Source organism: Arachis hypogaea, chromosome 13, assembly GCF_003086295.3.
Source record: "Arachis hypogaea cultivar Tifrunner chromosome 13, arahy.Tifrunner.gnm2.J5K5, whole genome shotgun sequence".
Classification (NCBI taxonomy): domain Eukaryota; kingdom Viridiplantae; phylum Streptophyta; class Magnoliopsida; order Fabales; family Fabaceae; genus Arachis; species Arachis hypogaea.
Window position 1 is genome coordinate 135,510,045 of NC_092048.1, and position 21,956 is coordinate 135,532,000.

The 21,956-nt window shown below is 36.1% G+C and overlaps 4 protein-coding genes and 1 long non-coding RNA gene across 6 annotated transcripts; 3 read left to right on the plus strand and 2 right to left on the minus strand.

The window, feature by feature from the left end:
* The first annotated feature begins 4,370 nt into the window (after nt 1-4,370).
* On the plus strand, nt 4,371-7,422 carry LOC112733907 (transcription factor bHLH90). 2 transcript variants are annotated; one of them, XM_025783018.3, is made up of 8 exons: nt 4,371-4,504; nt 4,941-5,150; nt 5,264-5,318; nt 5,422-5,487; nt 5,572-6,123; nt 6,216-6,437; nt 6,515-6,691; nt 7,018-7,422. In XM_025783018.3, the coding sequence occupies exons 2-8, from the start codon at nt 5,023-5,025 to the stop codon at nt 7,078-7,080; spliced, it is 1,263 nt and encodes a 420-aa protein (XP_025638803.1). In that variant the 5' UTR covers nt 4,371-4,504; nt 4,941-5,022; the 3' UTR covers nt 7,081-7,422. The 2 variants fall into 2 exon arrangements, with proteins under 2 accessions (XP_025638803.1, XP_025638802.1); XM_025783017.3 differs by lacking the exon at nt 4,371-4,504 and adding an exon at nt 4,553-4,815.
* A 25-nt stretch (nt 7,423-7,447) lies between these two features.
* Nucleotides 7,448-11,586, minus strand: LOC112733906 (proline-rich receptor-like protein kinase PERK12). The gene is made up of 8 exons (XM_025783016.3): nt 10,335-11,586; nt 9,740-10,189; nt 9,555-9,641; nt 9,186-9,256; nt 9,002-9,078; nt 8,666-8,813; nt 8,256-8,417; nt 7,448-8,111 (listed from the first exon to the last, which is right to left on the minus strand). Exons 1-8 carry the CDS (start codon nt 11,140-11,142, stop codon nt 7,821-7,823), a joined length of 2,094 nt encoding a protein of 697 aa, XP_025638801.1. The 5' UTR covers nt 11,143-11,586; the 3' UTR covers nt 7,448-7,820.
* A 1,226-nt stretch (nt 11,587-12,812) lies between these two features.
* Nucleotides 12,813-15,316, plus strand: LOC112735520 (uncharacterized). Its single transcript, XM_025785054.1, has 2 exons — nt 12,813-13,425; nt 13,506-15,316. The coding sequence occupies exons 1-2, from the start codon at nt 12,813-12,815 to the stop codon at nt 15,314-15,316; spliced, it is 2,424 nt and encodes an 807-aa protein (XP_025640839.1).
* A 2,687-nt stretch (nt 15,317-18,003) lies between these two features.
* LOC112736063 (uncharacterized) lies at nt 18,004-19,182 on the plus strand. Its single transcript, XM_025785420.2, has one exon. The coding sequence runs from the start codon at nt 18,034-18,036 to the stop codon at nt 18,805-18,807; it is 774 nt and encodes a 257-aa protein (XP_025641205.1). The 5' UTR covers nt 18,004-18,033; the 3' UTR covers nt 18,808-19,182.
* A 320-nt stretch (nt 19,183-19,502) lies between these two features.
* On the minus strand, nt 19,503-20,503 carry LOC140178028 (uncharacterized). Its single transcript, XR_011870034.1, has 2 exons — nt 19,883-20,503; nt 19,503-19,782 (listed from the first exon to the last, which is right to left on the minus strand). It is a non-coding gene; the product is annotated as an uncharacterized lncRNA (long non-coding RNA).
* Between the last annotated feature and the right edge of the window lie 1,453 nt (nt 20,504-21,956).

The following is a 21,956-nucleotide window of genomic DNA, read 5'->3' on the forward strand; positions in this document are numbered from 1 at the left end:
AAAACTCAAAATACGAAAGAAAGAACTAAAAATAATTAAGAAAAATAAAATCTTTACTTTGGCAGTGATAAAAATAAATCTAGAAAAAAAATTTGTAATCAATAACATACAGAGAAGAACATATAGAGAGTGTGAAATTATGTGGTTATATGCATCCTTTTTATAGAAGAAATGAAGAGTACAATTGGTAGATATGAAATAAATTTTTTATCTAATTTTTACAACGGTAATTAACTTTCCCAACGTGAACGCAGAAGCTTGAATTTTTAGGGGTTCTAAAATATTGCTAAACATGACAATGAGATATTCAAGACGCTCAAACGGACTTTTTTATTCTCAAATGTGAACCCCAAATACACCCATAGTTATTGGACTTGGACTGACAATCAATCTAATCGAGATACTAAATGATTGAGCCAATAATTTAACCGATGAGTTACTAAAAAACTGTATATTTTCTTTTTGGTCTGAACAAACCGTGTATTGAGTATTGACCGAATGACCTATTCAGTTCTTTGCAATTATGTTTTTGGTCAATTTTCCTGGTTTGAAAATTTGAAATTCCCATCATAAACTTACAAGCACAGCAGCCTAACAAATCAATATGTGTTTACGGCCTTACAAAAAGGCGCCTAACAATCAAGCCCAGCCCAATTATCTCTTAGCTTACTGTATTTCATATGCTTAATATAATTGTTTTTTAGTTAAAATAATTTGATCTCTTCCAAGCTAAGTAAACCAGATATACCATAAGTCTTTTACAGTTTTACTTAGATTTTACTTCTACTAGTGTAATAATCCATGCAAAAGGAAAATTAAATATTAGATAATGTTGAACGCACTTATTAAAATTTTCATCTGTTTATCAATCCTGCAACAATCATTTAAAATTATTTAGATTTTATGGAACTTGTTTTGTTATACATTAAAAAGGGTTAATTTTTATGAAGAAGAAGCAGAAAACAAAGGGTTAGCTTTTTTGTTGAAAAATGAAATAATTACACCTTTTAAAAAAAAATTAAAAATTGATTGGGTATCTATAACAATTGAGTTGTCCTCTTAGGATCAAAAGTTGTAAAAAAGACACTGGTAGAAGAGTCTCTTATTTAATTTCAGAATAATGCAACTGAGGCTATTCTAAAACAAAAGGAGCAACAAACACATCATTCAAAAAGAGATCATAATGAAAAGTATTAAATGTGTATCTAATTATAATATATAAGTAAATATACATTTTCTATCTTTTTTGGTCCATAAGCCTGTGTATATTTATCCCAGTAGAAGCTAAGTGGATTATGACTAAATAGATTTGACTTATGGTGAATCATCTTTAAATAGAGAATTGCAATGTAAGAAATTCAATTCTAATATTACTATTTAAAAAATGGTCTAATTTTATCATTAAGAACGATCCAACTCAAATATCATGTCAACCATATTCCCTCTTTTTATATCATTTTTTCTCATATAACATATAGGTATGCTGTTCCAGTGTTCCTCGCTTTAATTTATTTTCACTAGGCGTTGTTCATTGTTTATTGACCCAAATCCCAGTACTATCTTCATATTTATTCCCTGCATGAGATGCATGAGATTAGGAGTGTACATTTAAAAATCAAAATATAGTTAATCGGTTAAAAAATCATAATTACATGTTGATTAATTAATTTAATAAAATAATTTTAAAATTATATTTATATTTTTTAAAATTGATTAACCAAATTAAATTCAAAAAAATTAATTTTTAATTGATTAACTAAAATCAAAATCAAATTTAAAAAAAAATAGTTTTTTAGAAAACCGATTTTTTGGTTTAAAAGCCAATTTTTAGTCTAAAACTGGTTTTTAGTCAAAAACTAGTTTTATTTTTTGAATTATTTTTATAATCAATTAAAAACTGATTTTTAAATTTTATAACCAGTTAATAACTAATTTATTATATAAAATTTATTTAGTTAATTAACTAAAATTAAATTTTTAGTTAACTAAAAAATAAGTTTAATTTTTAGATTAATCAAACCATATACACTCCTACATAGAATACAATCTGCACCAATGATTAGATTGGAAAACAAATCCATGTAATAAACAATGACCTCAATTCCTTTCTCTACCGTATAAAGCAATGAAAAGGAAGCCAATGCGTAAAGAACACAAGGAGAATATCTTTAGTTGTCTCTTTAATTTATTAAATAAAGTTCCCATCTTCCCCTCCTCCAATATCATTTTCTAAACCAACTAAATAACTTTAATATATTAAAATTTGTTTTCAAATTCAGTAAGCACTTGTAAAAATACTTATATATCATTTATTAAAGAGCTTTTTATAATAATAGAAAATATATATATATATATACATTATTTTATACTAAGTCCTTCCATTTAACATATAAACCTTATACATAACCTATTGTAGTAGGTTTTCTACAATTGCATGATTGCTTGAAGAGTTCATCCAAATCCAAAATAAACCTTGTGATGCACTCAAAGAACAATAAAACCTTGCAAAACGATTAATATCTCCAAACCTTTCAAACCCAATTCATCGTAGCTCTTTCTTCTTTCTTTTCTCTAATCCTACTACTAAACATGTCTCTTCAAGCTCAACCACAACAACCTGCACAGGTTTACCCAGCAAATAGTGTCACAAATAACCAACCTTCATCACACCAATCAAATGGGTCTTTTGGGACGGTTTTCATTGTGCTTGCAATAATACTTGTAATTTCTGTGGTGGCTTGTGTTCTTGGAAGGCTATGCAACAAACGCTACAACAATCGACACAGCCACAATCCAAGACATAGTAGTCATCATGTGAAGCCGAATCGGCAGCAGATCCATAACATCCATCCAAGAGAAGTAGAAGAAGAAGAAGAAGAAGACATTGAATATGGTGTTGAGAAAAGGATGCCACCAACACTTGCAAGGCCTAATGGTAATAATGGACATCATCATGTTGGAGGCACAGGACCCCATCATCATCAACCACCTCCTAATGGTGGTAACATCATGAAAGGCTTTGAAATTAAACATGCCCATCATGAAGGAGATCTTAGAGAAGTTGCATGATATAATATGGTTTCTCTTCTAATAAGATTATATTAATTGTGTTCATAGTTCACACTATTTATAGCCATATATCTTGTGCTGATGACCATTAATTCTTATACTATATATTACATATCCCTTGTCCTGCTCTTTTCTTTAATTTTATTTACTTTGATTTTTCAGCCTCTGGTTGAAATTTTCAACTGCTTAATGAAAATGTAATATTTTCACATCTTTCACTCCTTATATTTACATTTACTAAAGTGTAATATTATATTGTATTCAGACTTTTCTTGCATAATCTCACATGTAATGATGTAAATATTGGTTATATACATAAGATGTATGTCATTTAATTTTCCTTTACTAGTTCAGAAATAGTAGCTTACTTTTAAATTTGTTTTATTTTTTTCTAAAAAAGAAACAAGGTTAATTAGTTTGATTCACAGAAAAGGCCAGGGTTTGATATCATGGTATTTAAACATGGATCAATAAAGTGTGTAATCAAGTTCATCACTTGGCTTATTAATACTTTCATATAACTGAGATCCCTAATATCTTAAAATATGTTCGAAAACACTCATCAAGTTAATTGAGACATGTCTCAGAAGGTTTAATTTATTTATAATTTCATTGATATATACTTTGATTCCCTTGCTAGGTTAGGCTAGGCATCTATCTGTGTTATGCTAACCATGCATGCACATGAACATTCAGGCTTCTTTATTAGCATTTGAAACTTTTATTCTGTGTTTCTAAAACAGTGCAATAGTGACAGAGTTCGTTAGAGTTACAAAATCATGTATATAACTTTATATAGTACACATTTCATTATTGGCAAGGACATGCTATCAGTGCAATTATTTAGGACAGGAGAATATATGTACGGATTTACCCTTGACCCAGGTCATATTCAACAGGAAAAATGATCAGAAAATAATAACAAGAATCAAACCAAGATATGCATGGTCTCTGTTTTGTGATTTGTTTGTGGCGGTTAGTTGATGTTAATATTCAATGTGAATGAAAATAACACAAGTAGGATTATTGAGTAAAATTTATCATTAGGACAAAAAAGCAAAATGATACAACATATGACCCCACAGAAAGTTAGTTACAACATTGCACTGCTTAAGGGCTAAGGACAAATATCCAACCCCACAAAAATAGATGAAATAAACAAACAAGTAATTTTGTCTCCAAAATACAAACATAATAATAAACATGTTCTTTATTTTTGTGTTTCTTATAAAAAAGAATTGTCTAATAAAATATGAATTTTGTAATTCTTAAGTTTTGAGGGACCACTTTTCTGAAATTTTGTGAGATTTGAGGGTTTCAATTGTGCAGTTGTGGGTTGCTCTCACTGCAACTTCTGGAAACTTTGTACCCACTTGCCATGACATGTCAGTCAAAAACAACTTCTTTCTTTTTCTGTGCTCCGATTTTCTTGCAGGTGCATGATTCACACTATATATATACATATCAGAGATATATTTGTACTGAATAGAATGATACACTTGTCCCACCCAATTATTTGGTCTGGAAAATTGTCGTGCACACCATGTGCTTGTGAATTTGTGAAACCGTTAAAACTTGTATCTGCTTACTATATATATAATAATAAGTGGCACAAAGACTGCATTATATTCATAGGAAGAAAGAAACAATGAGTGATTCTACAGTTTTAGAGTGGCTTAGGCCCTTTGTTGAGGCCAAAGCTTGGGACTTTGTGGTTGTTTGGAAATATGGGGATGACCCTACTAGGTTGTGGTTCTGCTATTGTTTGTATATTTGTCATTCATTTTGTGCAATCGAGTTTAGTTTTTTGAGGTATTTATAATATTCTGATTATGCTTTTTTTTTTTTTCCCTCTGGGTTGTGTTGTGCAGCTTCATTGAGTGGCTGGGTTGTTGCTGTAGTGGGAGCTGTGGTGAAAGCATTGAGAATGCAAAGAAGCTCAAAGATGAAGAAATGGATGAAAAACAGAACGACATGGATTCTTCTTCCATTTGCAAGGATGCACATTTTCAGCATCCAATTAGAACCAAGGCTTGTAAGGCTCTTTCTCAGCTTCCTTTTGCAATGTCTCTCTATTCTGGGTACCTATCTCTCTCTCTCTCTCATTCTCTCATTGTTGCACTCTTTTGCTTTCTCAATTTTCAATGGAAAAGAAACACTAATGAAAGTAAAATTATGTGACAACTCATAATAGTGTCCATGGAGAGGTTGCAATATCGCAGCAACCAAAATGGCTTACTCATGGAGAGGTAATGTTATGACACCCTACTGGTCTGAAACTAATTTGAAACAAGCCAATATATTATAATTTATAGGTTTGTTATCCAAGTGAAATTTTTTATAATTTGATAGGAAATTGGAACACAAGTTTTGATCCCTGTTGTTGGTGGTCTTGTTGAGCTCTTCACGACAAAGCTTGTAAGAAATAGAACTCTTTAATATCGTTGACATCGCCTTCGATTGAAAATTTCTGTTACTTAGAAAGTAGTCATCTTTTTTCAGGTTCCAAAAGACAATAACATCTTAGAGTTCATAAGAGCACATTGCTATGTTTCATTGAAGCAAGAAGCTATATGTGCACAGCACCACACCGATGTGAACTTCAGTGAAAATCTGTCATCAGAAGAACAATACACACAGAGCTCGCCACAACTTGCGTCAACTTTAACTGATGGTGTCCATCTTCTTGCAGCAAATTGGTGCAAATCGGATCCTTACATTGAAGAACCTTCCAGTGGATCTAATCCTTCAAGCGAATACACATCATTTGATTCGAAATTTGTCTGCTTGACTCACCATGAATATCTGGGTGAGTCGGTTAAATTATCACCTACCTGCAAAACCGAAAGGCCTAAGTACAATGAAACTTCAGGGAAGCAGCAAGGAACTTTGAGTTCCTATTGTGGCAATGGCAAAAGAAATAAAACAAAATCGGTCAGGGTGCCTCCGAAGGAAGGTTACCATGCTAAAAATCTTGCCACAGAGAGGAGAAGAAGAAACAAGATTAAAAATGGCCTTTTCACTTTAAGGTCTCTAGTCCCAAAGATAACCAAGGTCGATCTAACAATTTAGCTCTAATACATGCATATCATAGTTTTCATTCTTGATTTTTCTTAGTATCTGATCTGCTGAACCTTTTTCGGCAGATGGATAGAGCATCAATTCTAGCAGATGCAATTGACTACATTAAGGAACTGCATGGACAAGTAGAAGATCTAAAAGATGAGGTCAGGAATTTGGAAGTAGAAGACTGTGAGAAGAACACACTGCAATCAATTATGCCAAGTAAAGAACAAGGAGAAAACAGAACTCTCCTTACTGAGCTCAATCAAAGAAGTTCTAATTCCACTAAACAGATAGAGATGAAGGTACAAAGAGTTGGTATTTCTTTGGTACTTGTTTATTCATCATAGACCTATTATGACGTTTTTAACATGTTCACCAGATGCAAACAGAAGTGAATCATATAAGCAGGACAGAGTACTTGCTTAAGGTATGCTGGGAGCAGAAGCCAGGTGGGTTTTCAAGGTTGATGGAAGCTATAAATTCATTTGGATTTCAGGTGGAAACTGCCAATATGACCACAATTGACGGAAAGGCTCAGATCATTCTAACAGTTGAGGTAAATATGTAATATTATTACAATAGCATACTGCATTACTTTGCTAAATATTTGATGCACTCTAAAGAAATCATGAACTGATTTGCTGTTATTAGCTTAGTATGCCAACACCAAACACTTCATCACATTCCACTTTGGCTATGTGAATTATCCATGGTATCCACTTACCCTTTTCCAATAAAAGAGGGAAAAAATCTTGAAAATATTTCATTAATGGAAAATAATTGTAACCTGTATGAAAGTATTCATTCTTCTATTCAGCCCACCTACTTTTAGTTTAGTTGATATTATTACTCATTTTGATACAAACAAGATTTGTTCCACAGGCAGCCAAGGAGGGAATTCACCCAACTAAGCTGAAGGATTTTTTGACAGAGCAAACAGGTTGATGGCAGAAAACAGTAGCCAAAAGGTTTAGGAAAGTAGCGGTGATCTTGTGAAATCCAGAAAGTAATAGCTTAACGCTAGGAAATTCCAGTTACAAGTTAGAAATACAGAACTAGAATTACATGGTTTCAGTAAAGGTGTCATCCCAAATTGAAGGGTCACAAATTAGCTAACAACTTGGTTATGGCTAGGTTTTCTCCCAAGTGGTCTACAAAGATCAAAGGATGTCATAATTCATATCCTAAACTACATCCGTACTTAAAACATGATCGCTACATGTAAATAAACAAAGAACAAATGTAGACAATCATCTTACTATCGAAACTAATTTTTATTTTCGATCATCGTATCATTGTTTAACAACCTGGATCAAGAAAAAAATATTTCTAGATTATAATGTTAAAAAGTAACCTTAACAATCTGATCCTTTTACAAGCTTTCAACACCCCCAATGGAGGGGAAAAAGAAGAGGAAGAGGAGAAGAAGAAAAAAACAAAAAAAAAAAAACAAAATTTAGTGAAAGAAAGAAGAATTAAGTGATGGTTTTATACGTGATTAGGTAGAGGTTATAGTTTTAAGTCCTTATGAAACCAGACGTTTATAACTCCTCTTTAAGATGATGCAATCTCAACACATGATGGAATTTTGGTTAAATTAGTTGGCCTTTAGTAAGCTCGGTTGTGCCTATGCTGATATGCTCATTAATCACTTCTGCGGTGCTATATGCATGTTCCCTCAACCCCTACGAAGAACTTCTACTATGCTTGGTGAGTGCTATGGATTCTAAGTCGCTGCTAGAACTACTTGTCCCGGATCCATTTTGGGATCCACAAGTTGACATTTCTCTTGAGAGACTGCTTTCTTTACTGTACTTATCGGAATCAGAGTCACCACCATAGCTGCCGTTGGCCATTCTCCTGAACATCCTAATGTCTTTATCATACTGGTTAGAATCATAGTTGGTACTGTGACCATATTTCACCCCATTAGATAGATCAGATATTTCAGCTCCACTATCTAAGGCTCTTACAACCTGTTATAAACCAAGTGTAAGATGATTAGTAAATGGTTTTAAATGAATAAGATTGCAATGTTTGAAATGACCATTTTCATTACTAAAGAAAACAAGCATGGATATTTAATGAACCACTTGAAATCTGTTCTATTTAAACGTCACCTGAACCATTCGAGGCCGTTTAGGAGCAGAGTGGCGAACACAAGCCGCAGCCGCCTCAATCATCCTGAGCATTTCAGCCTCCGCAAATTGATTTTGAAGTCTTGGATCTACTAGCACACTATAGTCATGTGTCTCCATTGCATGGAGGAGATGCGGACGAGCCTATGGAGAGAGCAAGAACAACATTAGTAGTGAATGTTGACTAGTATCATGCAGAAAGAATGACCTGAGTCATCAATTGAACGTGTTTGACATGTCATATGATGGGCATGATTACAATAATTTGGAACAAACTTTTAAAACTGAGTAACTTTATGCAGAAACTTGATGTTTATCTTATACTGTTGTCCCTAGTTATCAAGATGGTAGTTAAAGAAAAAAAGAAGAAAATTCAAGTTGACAATTCATACCCATTCAACCAAACTCTCATCTCCTAAAGGCTGAGAGTCATCAACTGGTTTCCTTCCTGTTAGAAGCTCAAGGAGGACAACCCCAAATGAGAAAACATCTGATCTATCAGTTAATTTCCCACTTGTTGCATACTCTGGAGCCATGTACCTGCAAATTGAAGCTACAGCGTATTAGGCTTGGAGTTTATTTAAAGCATTAGCGGAAGTTAGTTTTTTGGCCAATGTATCTATCATTAATTGAAGAGTGTTTTCAAAACTTAGGCCAAGGTGCATTACGAAAGTTGCAATCTCCATTGTTTATATACATTGAAATCTTTTTGTTCATGGGCAACCTACCCAAAGGTTCCCATAACCCTAGTTGATACATGACTTTTGGTAGTGTCAGTTAGCCTTGCAAGTCCAAAATCTGCAACCTGTGTTAAAATCAACTGTGAATTAGAATTTAGACTTTGCTTCTAGATAGATTATAGGTTATAGTTTTATTAAAAAATGAAAAATAAATAAAAACAAAACTGCAGACCTGAGCCTCGAAAGTATCATCCAAAAGTATGTTTGCTGATTTAATATCTCTGTGAATAATCTTTTGGCTGCCTAGAGATATAGTGGGTTAGGGCCAGTAGTATTAGTAAATTTCATCAAACTTCTAGGGATAAGTCAGAGAAACAGAAATTTATGAAGGTAAAAGGCAAATCAAACTGCCATTCTTGCACCTAATAACACATACACATGATGGAATGAGTTTGAACTAAACCAAATTAAACCTCTATGATCCAACCAAAAAAAAACTAAAACCTGCTGCTCAGATTTTCTACACATGATGCAAACTAATAGCGTCAGTCTTAACTATAAGAATCTATAATTAAAAAACAAAATACAAAGATATACATACATTCCTCATGCAGATATGCCAAACCCTTTGCAGCACCAATAGCGATCTTGCACCTCTTGTCCCATGTCAACACTGGCATTCCACTTCCTGCAACATTTCACATATGACAAGCAAATCACACAAGAGGAGAAATCAATGAGCTCATTAACTATGTCCAAGAAAAAATCAAGTGAAACTCACGTTACCATGCAAGTGATGATGGAGTGTCCCATTAGGAACATACTCATAGACGAGCAATCTTTGATCCTCACATATGCAATAACCAACTAAAGATACCAAATGCCTGTGATGGACACGGCTGATGATCTCCACTTCTGCCCTGAATTCCCTTTCCCCCTGGCCGCTGCCAACCTTTAGCTTCTTAACCGCAACCACCTTTCCGTCCGGCAGTGTCCCTTTGTAAACATGCCCAAACCCTCCTTCACCTATGACGTTTTCATCAGAGAACGAATTGGTTACCTGCAAGATGTCTTCATAGCTAAAGGCTACTGGAGCATTCACCTGTTGCCCTATGTCTGAAGGTGCTAAAAGTCTGCTTCCAGGATTTCTTGCACTTCCATGGTTGCTTCTATTGGGAGACAATATTGGTCCATTTCCAACGCCAGCCTTCTGTCCATAGTAAATTCTATCAACACCTGATTCCCAACACCATTAGACATGGGAAATCAGATGCCCAAGGCAATAATTAATTAAGTAACCACTAATATCAAAGAAAAAATTAAAATGGGCATGCATGAACTTGTTTTTTTTCTTCAAAATGAGCAAGTTAAAATAGAATACCTGGTCTAACGTGAAAGTGAAGATTATGGCGAGGTATACCATAGACATCTCCTCTTGATTTCTTCTTCCTGAACATGAAGAAAGTTACAGCCACCAAGGCCAAGAAGAAAACCGCAGCAAGGGTATAGCCGGCAAATTTTCCCATATCAGTATTGCCTGTGGCTTTACCAAAGCTCCGTGGTGAATCCGTGGCAAGGTCTGCCTTCGGTTGCGAGTTAGCGGAGGCGGGTCGGACGGGGCTTGGCGATGACTCATTGGGAGTAGACGGAGGAGGAGGTGGAGAAGGAGAATAAGGAGGAGGAGGAGAAGGTGGTGCTGTATATGGTGGAGGAGGAGGAGGAGGAGTAGAAGCCACTTCGCTTTGTATCTGTGCCAGTGGTGGTGGAAACGACGGCGGTGGAGGCGACACTTCTGGTGGTGGTGGTGGTGGAGGCGACACTTCTGGTGGTGGCGGTGACGGCGGCGGCAATGCCTCTGGCGGTGGTGGTGAGCGCTCCGGTGGAGTCAAATCTTCATACGGCGGTGGAGGATTCCGGGACGATGGCGACGAGCGAGTACCCTCCTTCGCCGGAGAAGTCGGTGAGGAATCGGAAGCATCAGAAATTGGTGGCGGCGGCGGTTTAACTTTACGCTGATTCTTGTTTTGGCGGTTGCTGCCGTTAGAATCGGATGAAGATGAAGAAGAAGAAGAGGAAGTGTCCTTATTATCATCATTGTCTTGACGACGAGTAGAAGACGGAGAAGAAGAATCAGAAGAATCAGAATCAGAAGAAGAAGAATCGGTGTCTCTCTTCTTTTTCTGAGCCATGAATATTATGATGATGAAGATGATTCTCAGAATAATGGCCTAAACATCTCCTTTTCCCCAGTCGGGGAATGGAAATTCAAGAGAGGTTTAGGCCAAAAAAAAATAAAAGAATAAAAAATAAAAGATAGAGTTAGTTGTTTATGTTTGAAGTGCGCAAGTTCTACAAACGGAATTGCCAGCTGGGTGCCAAAAGAGATGAGGTGGATACTTTTCATAGATTCTTGGGTAAGAGAAGAAGCCAGATGTAGTTTCCCATTATTCCATTTCCAATAAGGTTGTTACCTTCAATATCGCCTTACCATGCAAACAACGCGCCTTCCAACTTAACTATAACAACCACCGCTACGCTTCTCTCTCCTTTCATACCATACACTCACTTTCAAGCTCCCTCCTTACCCGTTACTCTACGTAACTCAAAAACCAAAATTCAAATAACCTCAACATGTTACAACAACTATTCATGTGCTACACTAATTTAGGTATGTTCTAAAATACTAGACATGGTATAGTGGAAAAGTGATTTACCATAATATATTAGTATGTTACTTATCATGTGTTATAAATTCAAATCTCATTTACCTACGAGTGTGCTTCAACTCCCTAATAATTGGAATTGATTTGATAATGTTATTGCACTAATTAAAGAATGAGATTGATGAGAAGAGTTATAAATCCATGTTCTTAAAAGTTCATTTTGAAAAATATTTCATGACAAAAAAAATAATCTACTGTTGCGGTGGTTCCTTTCAATTCTTTTGCTTGAATTATAGTTAGGAAGAATACTAAGAGACCAACAATTTTTGTATTTTGTAATTATTAATTAGTCATCAATAATCTTTTTAATGATAGGAGATCACCCACTTTTTTTTTATGATTTAGTCTTGGTCACAAAACACAAAAATTGCTGCCCTGACTTTTTCTTATAATTAGTGTGTGCCTGAACCGCCGAACCAATAATCACAACGTAATTAATTTATTTAAATCACACATTAACTTTATAAGTTGGAGTATATCTAGCAAATTAGCAATCAATTACCACATATATTCAATAGTACTAATTTTTTTGTCCCCTGTACAACCAATCTAATAGGTATTGTGAGGCTGCTTTGCAGAACTTGTCTGTACGAAACAACACTGAAAAGTTGGGCTCATTAATTTAAATATGGAGAATATTTTGGTGAATTAGGAGAAAATGGAGGAACTGGGTGTATTACACAGGGATGGACGTGTCAGATGAAATGCACAACACGCAGGGGGCGTGGTGCATACAACACGTGGTAGGCGTGGAAGCTAGGTGGCATGCTGTGGTTGGGCCACCTAGGCAGCACGCGGGGGGCGTGCTTAGTCAGCACGCAGGGGGCGTGCTGACTTGGCCGAGCTTGGTTGGACAGCAGCTGAACCACGTGGGGGGCGTGCTGCGTCAGCACGCTGGGGGCGTGCTGACGTGGCGAGAGGTGATTGGGCCAAGTGTACACCACGTGGGGGGCGTGCTGCATCAGCACGCTGGGGGCGTGCTGACGTGGCGAAAGGTGATTGGTCCAAGTGTGCACCACGTGGGGGGCGTGTTAAGTGCACAGCTCTATATAAGGTAGAGCTCGAGAGTGTTTTCCATACCGAGTGAGTGAGATTTGAGTGTGTTGTGAGGATTCTTTGATGCTGTTGTTGGTGTAATGGAGGACACCGCAAATTTGGTGGTGTATCGTAATGGAGAAATAATTCGTAATACTCATGAGGGAGTGAGGTTTGTGTCACAAAATCCGTTTTCGTTTGTGGTTCCATGCACGATGACGTTAATGGAGCTGCAGAACGGCCTATGTCAAAGCATGGAGAATGGTATGTTAATGAGAGTGAGCAGAATTCTGTACCGGAATCCGGTTGTTGTTTTTGGTGGTCTAATACAGTTTGATACCATTCCGATCACGGATGAAGCGAGTATGCAGAATATGTTTCAAATTCACCGGCAGACTTATACGAGACACCCGCAGATTGAGTTGTACGTTGAGTTTGAAGCTGTAGAGGCAGCAGCGGTCCAAAATGATATAGATGTAAATGATGATATAGCTGCGGTGTTCGAAGGAATGAATAGTGACAGCGAAGAGGACTTCGAAGCCACTTATGAAGCCAGCGATGAAGATGAGGATGGTGATGTGGGAGCTGAGGCAGCAGTGGAGAATGTAGTGGTTCATCCCTCGAGCAGTCAACCGATGGGCGTTCCACCTTTTATGTGTGAGTTGGATCTCGACGCCATGCATGCCCCCGAGTTTCCGGAATATGCAAACAGAGGTACGTGTTTACTAAATAAGAAGTTTTTGTAACTTTATACCTTGGACTGTGCAATAAACGATGATTTCGGCTTTCTGTAGGTATTGCTGATCCTGAGGACGGAGAGTTCCGAATTGGAATGGAATACAGCTCTAGAAAGTCGGTCGTTGCAGCAATTAGAAGTTTCACTATATCTAGAGGAGTTGACTATGATGTGTATGAGTCTGAGCCACAGACGTTCTATGCAAAATGCAAGATGTACGGGCGTGGATGTGACTGGCTTATCCGAGCCAGCTTGATACGAAGAAAAGGTTGTTGGGAGATACGCAGATACAACGGTAGGCACACGTGCACCATCGGAACGATTTCACAAGATCATTCCAAGTTGGACTCAGATACAGTTGCTGAGGCTATAAGGCCGTTGGTCGAGACGGACCCGTCCATCAAGGTGAAATCTATAATTGCGGAAGTCCAGTCAAGGTTCAACTATACCATCAGTTATCGAAAGGCTTGGTTGGCAAAGCAGAAGTCCGTTGCCAACGTTTTTGGTGATTGGGAGGAATCTTACCAAGCATTGCCGTGGTGGCTCTCGGTCATGGTGCAGAAGATTCCTGGTTCAGTTGTCCAAATAGAAACACGTCCACTCTACAACGGGAATGAGGAGGCACAAGGTGTAAAAATACTTCATCGTGTATTTTGGAGTTTCAATCCATGCATTAGGGCATTCAGGCATTGCAAGCCCCTGGTTCAGGTTGACGGCACACACCTATACGGAAAATACAAAGGTACACTTCTAGTCGCTGTTGCACAAGATGGGAACCAGAACATTGTGCCTATCGCCTTTGCCTTGGTGGAAGGTGAGACAGCTGATGCGTGGCACTTCTTCCTCAGGAATCTGCGACAGTATGTTGTTAGAAAAGACGGTGTGGGTATGATCTCAGACCGGCATGAGTCAATACGGGCAGCAGTTAATCGTTCCGGTGGTGACTGGCAACCTCCAAGAGCATGGTGGATGTTTTGTATAAGACACATCGGCAGTAACTTCTTAAGGGCATTCAAAGTCCCTCACTTGCAGAAGCTTGTTGTCAATATAGGGTATTCAAGAACGGTGGAGGAGTATAATATCAACTATAAGAGGTTGGAAGAGCGAGGCGAGGCATATGCCAGGTGGTGCGATGCCATCGGACTCAGACATTGGGTATTGGCATTCGACGAGGGACATCGATGGGGCCACATGACAACGAACCTTGTCGAGTGTATTAACTCCGTGTTGAAGGGTGCCCGTAATCTACCTGTGTTGGCGCTGGTCCGAGCAACATATTACAGGTTAAATGAACTCTTTACGCGGAAGAGTGCCGAGACTCACGAACGGAAGCGTGCTGGATTTACGTACTCCGCATTTGCGCAACAGCGGATAGAAGCAAGTATGCAGCAGGCTGGGAATATAGTTGTGCACCGCTTTGATAGACGAAATGAGGTGTTTGAGGTGCGCGAAATGACTACTGGAAAGGTGTTAGTTGTTGATCTAGCGCGACGGACGTGTGACTGTGGGCACTTTCAGGTCGAACGAATACCATGTCGCCATGTTATTGCTTGCTGTGCTAACCAGCGGCTCGATTGGCAGTTGTATGTGCATGATGTTTACAAGATGACGGAAGTTCGTAAGGTATATAGGTTTGAGTTCACACCATTAGGAGATCCCGAGACATGGCCTCCTTATGAGGGACCCACATTGGTCGCTAATCCCGCACAGAGGCGAACGTCTAAAGGCAGGCCCAAACTGACCCGATACCTGAATGAAATGGACTCACGTGACATGCGTGGTCCTCGGATATGCCGTCTCTGTGGTGCTCAGGGTCATAGTCGGAGTAGGTGTCCGCAGCGTGCTGGACCGAGTGGTGCTGGTTCATAGTTTAGGGTGGTCATGTTTGTACTTTTTAATTTGCATTTCGTCAGTTGATGCTTTTGAAATCAGACGTGTTTGTATTTTTCAAATGAAGTCTATCCATTGATATCTTAATGTCTGCTTAAAAAGGTCATTAACTGATTTCCTTAAGTTAATATACAACCAGAGCAGCTAACATGGGGTGAAATCCTCTTATGACTCCAATTATGGAGACGTGGTAGAATCCCGTGGCGCGTAAGTAGTTCTCCACCATCGAATTCCACGTCTGTGGTGGATCCAATTTACGCACCAACAAATTTCTGTTAGGCTGCATCAACAAAGATATATGTTACATTAATTAAAGAATAATCCTTACAAATAGTATAATAAACATTCACATATTTATAAGATAACAATATTTAATAATATTAAGCTATAACGTATTATTTACTAAATTTATCAATTTATTTATTTTTTTTAATTTTTTAATAACGATATAGTATAACATATTATAATAATAATATACTATTATATATTTTTTAAACGGTTTACATATTTAGTTTATTATAATAATCCTCACTATGCAACGTATATTATTACTATTACAACATCAGAATATGTTTTTTATTCTTCAACATACTCTTAATAACAAAATTTATAACAAAATAATTATTATTATCATTATTATTATTATTATTATTATTATTATAACCCTATTATTATTATTATTATTATTATTATTAATTTTAATTTTATAAAAATTATTCTTATAATCTTAAAATATTTATAAACTACATAAAATAATATTCTCAATACAAATAATATACATGCATAAAAAAATACATAAAAAATAAAATAATTTAAATACGTCAAACAAAAAAATATTTGCTTACTTACATAAATAGGATGGTCCAAGTAGTTGATAATATGTTCTTCAGGCAACACATAATCACGCACCATTTTTTTTCAATCCTATAAACTAATACTACTCACTCACAGCTTCTTCCTTCTCTCGCACTCTCCTTCTGTTTTGTGCTTCAGCATAACTCAAAACCATCAATGGGAGGTGAAGAAGAACCAAGGCATGCATATATATACATGGAGCAGCACTGGCGCTGGTTCCCGGGGTGGGGGGGCTGTCTCCTGCATGCAGGCAGGACTGCAACACGCCCCCCGCGTGGTGTAGCAGGTGCCTTGGGACTCCGCGCACCATCACGGACTTCGACGTACCACGCCCCCTGCGTGGTGACTCACCACGCCCCCGGCGTTCTGCCACATCAGCCACCACGCCCTACGCGTGCTGCCACCTGCCTCTCTCGTTCACCCACCACGCCCCCGGCGTGCTGCCAACTGGCTCTCCTGCTCAGCCACCACGCCCCCGGCGTGCTGCCAAATGGCTCTTCCGCTCAGCCACCACGCCCCCGGCGTGTTGTTGGTGAGCTCCACCCTCCGGTAATTCCCCTCCTTGGCCAATATCCGGCCAATTCACCAACCCTGCATCCATACAGAAAATAATTTCCGGAAAAGTTGAATTATATTTAAATTATAAATAATATTATACATTTAAATCTTTTTATTAACTAAATCTAACTAAATTGGTCTAACGCTAATGAGTTATAATTCAAATGGTATAGTCTTCTCATACTCAATTAAGAGGTTGTGGGTTCGAGTCTCTTATCTTTAGTATAAAAAAAAAACTAAATTGATCTAACATAATAAAAATCAATTATAATTAATATTATTTCAAATCTTATTATTTAACTTAGTTAGATTTAATTTGTGTAAAAAGGCTTAAATGTGTAACATTACTCTTAAATTATTTAAGTATGTTGAATTGGCAATCCCGACAGTCCTGCCTCCACTCTTGAATTCCAGCCACCTTTTACTGCCGTGTTCTGCAGGGAGATACCATCTTTTATTACAAACGCATGTTTCTTCAATTCAATGACAGATTTATAAGTTTACAGGGTTATTTGGACCATACATAATTACTGAACTTTTATTTATTAATGTGCATGTTAGTAGTTTTTCAAATTTTTTTAAAATATGCAATGCAATTTGAACTTTTTTGTTTTTTTTATGTGCTATATGTTTACCTAAAATAAATGCATTATAATACTGGTATACTACTCTTCCAACTTTATTTGGTTAGTTTTCAAAATTTTTCCTTGGATATTATATATATTCTAAAAATTTAATTAATGTTATTTTGTTATAATTGATAAAAAAAATTACCAAAGCAACCGATTTGAAATTTAGATAAGAGAGTATGTAAATTAAGATATTTAAATTAAATAATTTAATTAAATATATTAAATCATATAATAATTTTTAATTATTATTTTTATATAAAAGCATCTTTAACGTGAATAGTTTTTTTTTTTTTCATGCATGATGTGTTTCAGTCTATGAGCACGAGTGAATCAGCTCCTGAATTGAACTACAATAAGTGAACAAATTTTTAAATTTAATATTTTAAGATTTAATTATTAATGTATACAATCAATAAGATGATGATTTAACCAAATTTATCAAATTATCTAATAATTTTTAAATAACAACAAACATATGCAACTGAGTTTATATTATAAATGAATTATGTATATAAAAATATATTTTAGAATGTGAAATATAAATATAAAAAAAAGGTATAAAATTACACGTGTATAATATATATATATATATATATATATATATATTGACCAAATAAGTATTGATTCCCTCTTGTTCCACAAAAGAAAACCATGCAAGCCCTTCCACTTCTCCCTCTGCCTCACACCTTCCCTGAATTCACCGAACTCTCTTCTGTCTCCGGAAACTTGGATCCCAATTTCACTCTCACCAACTTCTGTCGCGATCTCAGCTTCAGACTCAAAATCGATGACAGCGATGAAAAACTCCATCAACAAAAACCGCAAGAGGAAGACAAACACCAACAGCAACAGGAATTTACTTTTCCGTGTGCTCATCCTCCTCAAGGATCGCTCCTTGCCGCCGACGAAATCTTCCATAACGGAATGATCCGAACAATTTCCCCTGTTTCCTACCAATCCAAGCTCTTCTCCGCCGCCGACGGCCACGGTGGCCAAGAGTTGCCGCTCCTTCCACCGCCGACGAAGATCTTCGTGCCACAGAAGTGCGACGATCTTCCCTGGCACGGCGATTTGTATCGTGAAACGACGACGTTGGAGAGATGGCAGACGAAGTGCAATTCCACGGGATTCTCGAAGCTCTATCGGTACCGGCGGGACGTTAAACATAGGAGGAATAGCGAAGGAAGAGGCGCGTTTGTTTTCCTGAACCCTCTGCCGGCGCCGGAAAAGGTTGAGAAGCAGAAGGAGGTGAAAAACGACGTGGTAAAGTGTGGGAAGCGCAAAACGGCACCGTCGTCTTGGGCACACGAGAAGCTTTACTTGATGAATAGGAAGAGGTCGGAGAATAATAAACGGCGGTCGTTTTTGCCTTACAAGAAACAGATTTTTGGACTCTTCTCCAACATGAACCTTCATCCTTTCTGAAATTGTATGATTCCAATATTGCATGTCTTTTTGAGTTTGAGGCGTATTACAAGTCCAGCAAATCAAGCATTAGATACTCCTTCTCTTCACTTAGATCTATTCAATTCTAAAATAATAATATTGGTTACTATAAATTAGAATTGAATTAGATTTTTTTTTTTCAATTCTAATAAAATGTAGGTGTTGGCTAATTTGTTTTCCCAATTTGGGAAAATTTGTACGATTATGATTATTCTTGCAATTTTTTAAAATATCTTAATACTTACTCAGCATCATTGTGTGATGGGAGAAGGTATTTCATGATGAAAGGGTACATTTGAATTTTGAAATAAACCAAGGCTATATGGTTTAATGCAGCCAACCAACTACACAGTATAAGAGAGCATTCAACTTTTTACCCTTAATTGTTATGTTCAAATGTAAGCATAACTCTATGAAATGAGGCAGAGCAAATATTTTGGTAAGTTAATGGCTCAAGGTGAGTGAGCAACAATGTTGTCAAACACTTGGCACATTAATATGCCTCTTAAAATGCTATATCTATTGACGAAATTATGGAGGGTCTATGTGGACTATAGTCCCCTCTTCGCTCTCTTCAACTTCAATTATATTATATATAGAAAATAAATTACTATTTATCTTAATAAAAATACTTATTAAACAAAAAAATTAATATTGTACTCATAAAAAATGAATTTTATGTGACAACAATATTTAAACCCTAATTTTTTATTGAATTTTTAATAAAATTATCAAATTATTCTTTTTATCTTTTTCTCCAAATTCTAAACTTTTACAATCCTCACTCTTCTTCTTCTTTTGCCGTCGCCAGCCACCATCCCCAACGAGCTATGCTCCCACCGATCCTGACACTCTCTCCTTAAAGTTTGCACACATCCTCTTCTCCTCCCCTCACTAGGAGGCTCGAGCCATGTCGCCATCCTCTTTCGCAAGCAACTCACGATTTCTGAAAAACTGATTCAATGAAGGAAGAGGAGGAAAAAGATGAGAAAGAGGAAGACATAATTTAGAGTATTTTTTGTGAACGTCATAAAGCATTCCAATGGTGACTAACCTTTATCCCCAACCTCTATCTCTCTTTTTTTTTATCCCTAAATTTTTAAAATTCTTTATCACCACCACTGTTATCACCCACACTACCATCACCATCAACTTACAAAATTCGGTTGCACAGACTCTCTCCAACGGTGACTCCAAACTCTGCTTAGCATCGTCGATCAGTTGGGAAAGAGGATGCTGTTGGAATATCTCTATGCCATTTGGTGGGTGCGAAACTGACTTTTCTTCGACGAAACAAACTTGCCGCTCGCAGGTGGCTATGGAGCAGGGGCGACATCAAGATCGCACCTTCTTCTGGTGAGCCAATCTCTGCCTCCATTTCACACCACAGCAACTTGGTCAGCACCCAATTCAAACATCTTCAAGGTCAATGTAGACCCGACGAAGAAGAGTGAGCTCTTGAATCTCTACGAGCCCCTGTATAATTACTTTATCCTCAAATACTTTGAAATCAGGGGAAATGGTGGCAAAGAAGAGGGTTCTTGAGTGTTGTGTACTACCAATTGAGAGAGAAAGTGAGGATAATGATAATAGTATTCGTGAGATGAGTGGTGACAGTGGTGAGAGAAAGGAAAGACAGTGATAATCAGAGAAAATGTTAGTGGCAGAGAGAGTTGCAAAAGTTTAGAATTTGTGAAAGAAAGTAAAGGATTGAGATAATTTAAAAATTTTATTAAAAAATTAACAAAAAATTAAAATTTAAGTATTGTTTAAAAATTTTATTAAAAAATTAACAAAAAATTAAAATTTAAGTATTGTTGTCACACAAAATTATCTTTTATAGATACAACATTAATTTTCTTATTTGATAAATATTTTTATCAGCGTTCATAAAATTTATTAGTACAAATGATAATTTATTCATGTATAAACTTGTTAGCAGTGGCGGAACCAAAAATTTCATAAGAGAGGGGCCAATTAAATATAAATATAACAAAAAATTAACAAAATATGATTTGTAGCATATATATAAAAAAAGTAATTATATTATATAAAAGTCAATGTTCAACTACATACTTTAAGATTTTGATATTTTTAAACTTGCTCGACGATGCTTCATGGAACTAAAATCATCAATTATCATCTCTGAAGTGAATTTTGAAGCAATTTCCTTTTCAATATATACAATCATATAATCTGCTAAAAATTTATCTTCCATCTTGTTTCGAAGCCTTGTTTTAATAATCTTCATAGCTGAAAAGGCCCGTTCAGTTGTTGCTGTTGTCACAGGAAGAGTCAAAATAAGACGAATTAATCTATCAATTAAAGGATATATATTTGATTTTTCTGTCTCTGTCAATTTTTGACACAATTCAGCAAGAGTAGACAAATTCTGAAAATCTGGAGCTTTAACCACATCAAGTTCATAATGTTGTAACTCATAATCCAATTGAATCTTTTCTTGCTCAAAAAAATCTAAAGAATAGAAATTCTTTACAAGATTGCATATGTTGCAAACACTAAATAACTTGAAACCAAATTTGCGGACGCTTTCCGGGACCACGCATCAATGTATCAATATTAACTTGATCTATTTCAGTCCTTGTTATTTTGGAAGCAGGGGGTTGAATATCTTGCTCAACAAGTTGTGTCACAGGTTGTTCAATAATATTTTGAACATTACTCAAAGAATCTGAAGCTGAATTTTGTTCATCATATATTCTCTCTTTTCTCTTGAAAAATGAGTGAATTGTTTTCATCTTTGACATTTTTAACTTAACTTGAACTATCTAACAAAAAAAAAATAAAAATAATTGCATATATATTATTTTCTTAAAAAAAATATTAAACCTATTGAGCAATAACAAATAATTTTAGAAACACAAATATATAATAACCAAAAATAAAGTTATTGATTTATCTGATTATTTTTTTGTTTCAAGTCTCACCAAAAAATAATTCTATTGAGTTTTGTCCTCACTTCAATCTTTGAACACTGTCTATTATAAAAAAAATAAATTAATTATTTTAAATAAATAATATAAATAATACTTGACATTGTTATTAATTTAAAAAAAAATTGAAATATACCTCTTTGAATCTTTGTTGTGCATTCAATGGTTAATATT